The sequence below is a fragment of the Octopus sinensis genome, linkage group LG14, assembly GCF_006345805.1.
Source record: "Octopus sinensis linkage group LG14, ASM634580v1, whole genome shotgun sequence".
NCBI classification, from domain to species: domain Eukaryota; kingdom Metazoa; phylum Mollusca; class Cephalopoda; order Octopoda; family Octopodidae; genus Octopus; species Octopus sinensis.
In genome coordinates, this window is record NC_043010.1 from 33,400,671 (window position 1) to 33,405,658 (window position 4,988).

The following is a 4,988-nucleotide window of genomic DNA, read 5'->3' on the forward strand; positions in this document are numbered from 1 at the left end:
AACCAAACAATAAGAGGAAGGTATGATGATCACGACTGGAACGTCTTTGATCATAAATCTGCTAGATTAGGGCTGATATGTATTGGAAACATAAAAAGAAAATAAATACAAAAACAACAACTCCAGTCTAGAAAGAACCGCCACAACAATGACAACTGACAAGATTGCTGACGGAACCGGAAGTGAAATTTATAAATCAGCAACAATTAACGTTGTGTCTTTGTTATTTTTAATTCATCGCTTATCGTAGATACTTTGATATTCTTGAATGTAGATACTCCTATACAAACTGAAACTCCTGGACAAACCTCAAAGTAACTTCTAGCTCATGTTCTATATTTTTCAAGGTCTGTTGGAACGAATTATTGTCTTCTTTTTCTTTTAATATTTAATGTGTATATCTGTATGCAAACAGACATGCATGCTTTCTGAAGAATTTGTTTCATTTAATATGAAACTTGAAGTCACGTGAAAAAAAAAATCAAGTAATACTTAACTACTTCATTATAATAAATATAACTCTGCGCGTCTTGGGTACTCATTTTTGTTCGTGAAATTACTTACAACTTATTTTTAACATCTACGTACGTATGTATTTCTGACTTTTTGTGACTGTTTCGTTGGCACTACCATGGAATTAGCTGTCAGAAGGAAAGTTAAAAAAGAAGTGTGACGTCGTGCCGTTTCGTTTTATTTTGGTAAATTGCTTTAATTCTCGGTTTCGTTCAATAACTAAAAGTAGTATGTAATTAAAATGCCTCTTTCTATATACTATGAACCTTATCGTCTACCAGTATGTATGATCCCTCCCCCAGAAACCTGGCAACTACGAAGTTAACATGAATGTTGGACAGGAAGAAAGCTCACTAAAGAATAGTGTGCTCCTATAAGGCACCCTAGATTCTAAAGTAATTATTAGAAGTTTTGTTGATGTTTATACTCACCTGATTATGAATTTAATGGACAATGTATTTTCATTGGGCCTATCTAATTAAGATCTAAACATAAAAGGATATACAAACTAAAAATGTGTGAACTAGCTAACAGCGAATGAAGTCTAGATTAGGATTCTGCAGTGCGAAAATTTTTACATCTGTTTAGTTGACTTTTGGGGGTTGAGAGTGGACACCAGTCCGCTACTCAATTTAGCACGCATTTTGCCAGTGAACGGGTCTTAATCGCAATCCATGGGTCCACTGTTGTTATAGTTGTGTAATATCTTTAGTCAGTATTTAAAACTAATCTTAAATAATTTACTTACATAAAAGGAAAGATCGCCAGTATCTGTGTTAAACCGAAACAAGTTAAAAAAGTTGATCCAATTAGCACTGTTGACTTCTTATTTTTGTGTTATTGTTTACACAAATACCGGCTTTTTACGCTCTACTTTCAAATTCTGTTGAGGTGAGTTTTAGTTATCAACCTCCGGGGTTGGTCGATGAAATAAGTACCGGCGAAGGTATCGATTAACCCCTTTTCCCTCAAAATTGCTAGCCTTGAACCTACATTTTGTATGTATATTACCGTTAATGTACAGAACGGTTTAGCCCCTGTCAAGGCATTCCATCTCGTCTTCAATTCGGTGTTTCTATGATTATATTACCTTGTGTAGCCTTCCTGTTTGAAGACAGTAGAGATATTATTTGACTGGTAACCGGACGAATGAATCCTTGGCCTTGAGGAAAAAAATGTTTCCAGGTCTGTGAGTGGCAAAAATAAAATCTTGTCCCCCCCCCCCATCCTTTCATTCTGTTGGGGGTGGGGTAATAAAAGACATTCTATGTGAACTGAGACTAAACAACCACCAGGTTGAAACCCAAAGCACAAGTGTCAACATGAACTATTGTTTTTAAAATCTGATTGTCATACCAAGAATGTTTAGTTGATGACAATAGGCAATCAGTTACAGGCTGTCACCATCATCAATTTAGTTTTAAAGACCCACTCCAAATAACGTCTTTTGTATAAGCTAACAATATTCACTGTCAGTTGTCTTTATGAATTTTGCCCTTGTTAATTCTGATGTCTGTAATTCATTTAGCTATGTCATCTTACAAACAATGTTTTCAGTTATATTTGTTATAATTTAAAATTTTCCAGTGTCATTTAATTTTCTGTTATTTACTTAATCTTATATAGATCTGATATCATCAGCCTTTTATCATTCTTTCAGGGTATATAGAACAAAAAGAATTTATAAATTCTTTCATTCTTGTGTGGTGAAATTATTTGAGCTTGGTTCTACAATTTGTGAACCTACTTGTTAGTTTCTACTTAGTTTATACAACTCTCCTTATGTTCATTTTTAATGTTTTTCTGCTTCCAGATAAGGTTGGAAGAAAGGTGCATTGCTCCAATCACTACAAGAACAAGATAAGAATTCTCAACTCTCTGGCCCCAAAAGTTGTCATTATCTGTCCACTGGATCATTGCAGCTTCCCTCAAACATGTTTATCCTTTGAAAGATACAGTACAGCTTGTAGTATGCTGGTAAGAGCTAAGCAGTCTGAAAAGCACTTTAAAATAATTGCTTCCATATTATTAAGATCAATCTAAAATCTGGAGGCTGGGCCCATCCTCTGAAACTTCATCATATCCTTTTTTTTTTGTCTTTACTGCATTTTGTTTTCAGGTTATTTCCTCTCTTTTTCTTCTTTTCTTCAATCATTCTTTAACCATGGAAAATCAGCAGTTTTCTTATGAGTTTTTGCAAAAGTTATTAAAATGTAAAGCGAAAATGCTCTCTGGTGGGAAAAAATTTACTTGTGAAACATGCGGTAAAACATTTCCTGAGAATGTACAGCTTGTACGTCATGTACGGATTCATACGGGAGAAAGACCATATAAATGCGAACACTGTGACAAGACATTCACTGAAAAGATTAACTTGACCAGACATATTTTTACACATACTGGAGAGAAGCCATACAATTGTGAGTATTGCGGAAAGGCATTTTCTCAACGTTTTACTCTATCTAAGCACATTCTTACACACACTGGAGAAAAACCATACCACTGTGAATATTGTGGTAAAACATTTTCTCAAAGTTCTACCTTGTCTAAACACATCCTTACACACACAGGGGAGAAGCCTTATCATTGTGAATACTGTGAAAAATCATTTTCGCAAAGTGGTCATCTTTCCCAACACAGACTCACTCACTTAAAACCAAAATCTTATGACTGTGAACATTGTGACAAAAAGTTCTCAATGAATTCCACTTTAGTAATACACAGGCGTTTGCACACAGGAGAACGGCCTTATAGTTGTGACTGTTGTGAGAAAAGCTTTATGTCAAGCACTGCTCTCAAAATACACCAGAAGATCCACAAACCAAAGAAGCCTATAGAGAGTGAACATTGATCCATCTCATTTGATTGAAACAGTAACTTTTTGTTGCATTGGTAAATTCTATTCGAGATAAAAACACATCTCATTGTGATTATTAACTCCTGCCATTTGTATCAAACAATCTTATTAAGTAAGCATCTGAAGGTATTTTCTAATGCTATTATGTCCAATGTGAAATAAAGGGGACCTAAAAAAAAACTGAGGATAAAGACACAGCATCTACTGGCCCTGGCATCCATTCTTTTGAATTTGTTTTTTAACCCTACTGTGACCCAATTTCTAATGTAACACACAGACTGTGTTTTAGTTCACTTTAGTGAAATAGGTATTTCATTTATGAAATAGTGTTTCGAATGTAACTTAAAATACTCTTACATAAATTCAATATAATTTAAACATCAATGCTTTAAAACAGGAGGTTTTTGTTTGATAAAGGCAAGTTGGTATCAACATTTTTTGAAGAAACAGATATGCTTAGAATTTCCACTTGAAGATGACTATTCTGAGTTAAACTACAATTGAGTCAATCAACTTCCCTCCATGTATAAGAGTAATTTTTGTTACCATGTTTCTGTTGAAATATGCTATCTTCAACATCAATGAAAATAATGATGAATTTCAGAAATAACTTAGTTATTTATTAAGCTGGTGTTTGGAACACAAATTAACATGAAATTTTAATGGAAGGTTTTCATTTTGATCACTTTAAAACAGGAAGTTTGAGTCATAGAACTAGGGATAGTCTTGGGCGGATTGATAACAAAATAGCACTTAAATACTTCTATCTTCATCTCATGTCAGTTATATGACACTGTCCTATTGGGACTTATATGAGCCCTCATAATAATAATAATAATAATAATGGTTTAAAATTTTGCTACAAGGGCAGCAATTTTGAGGAGGGGATAAGTTGATTACATCGACCTCAGTGTTTCATTGGTACTTAATTTATTGACTCCGAAAGGGTGAAAGGTAAAAATGACACTGATGGAATTTGAATTCAGAACATAGTGACTGGTGAAATACTGCTAAACATTTGGTCTAGCATGCTAACGATCTGCCAGCTTGATGCCTTAATAATAATAAGAGAAATGGTTGAATGAGTTTGGAATAGACTGTCCTGTAGAGCTTCTGCAGAAAGTTTGCTTCTTAGGGACAGGAAAGATTATCTGGAGGATTTTGTGAATATCTAAGGTTATATGTAGTAACCCACTACCCACAAAAATTCTGCCAGGAATAAGAATGAACCTGAGTCAAATCAACAACAATAATAGAGTGTAATGTAGGATCATTATGTACTTGCAAAAGAAGCATAAGCTATATCAACACCATAATTTGATTGTTATTTCCCATTGTACACATGAAATTTAATGCTTTCTTTTCTAAACACTAAAAGAGTCATTTTTTTTTTGTTTCTTTCATGTGTAAGTAGAGATATAGTTGACCAACTCCCCTTCCCCCACCTTCTATTTTGTTACTGTTAACTGTTTTACAACATATGTTACACCAAAATATTAGATCATGTAGTAGTAAACATCTAGTCCTACTACCCCCTCAATCTGCACCAAATCCACCACATTATGTCTGACATAATGGAAACTAAAAAATCTGCAATAAAATGCTTCTTTTGATATAT

General features: G+C 34.0%; 1 protein-coding gene across 3 annotated transcripts; it reads left to right on the forward strand.

The window, feature by feature from the left end:
* Positions 1-4,306, forward strand: LOC115219035 (zinc finger protein 239-like). 3 transcript variants are annotated; one of them, XM_029789081.2, is made up of 2 exons: positions 1-347; positions 2,327-4,306. In XM_029789081.2, the coding sequence occupies exon 2, from the start codon at positions 2,678-2,680 to the stop codon at positions 3,362-3,364; it is 687 nt and encodes a 228-aa protein (XP_029644941.1). In that variant the 5' UTR covers positions 1-347; positions 2,327-2,677; the 3' UTR covers positions 3,365-4,306. The 3 variants fall into 3 exon arrangements, with proteins under 3 accessions (XP_029644941.1, XP_036364740.1, XP_036364741.1); XM_036508847.1 differs by lacking the exon at positions 1-347 and adding an exon at positions 376-698; XM_036508848.1 differs by lacking the exon at positions 1-347 and adding an exon at positions 710-908.
* The last annotated feature ends 682 nt before the right edge of the window (positions 4,307-4,988 follow it).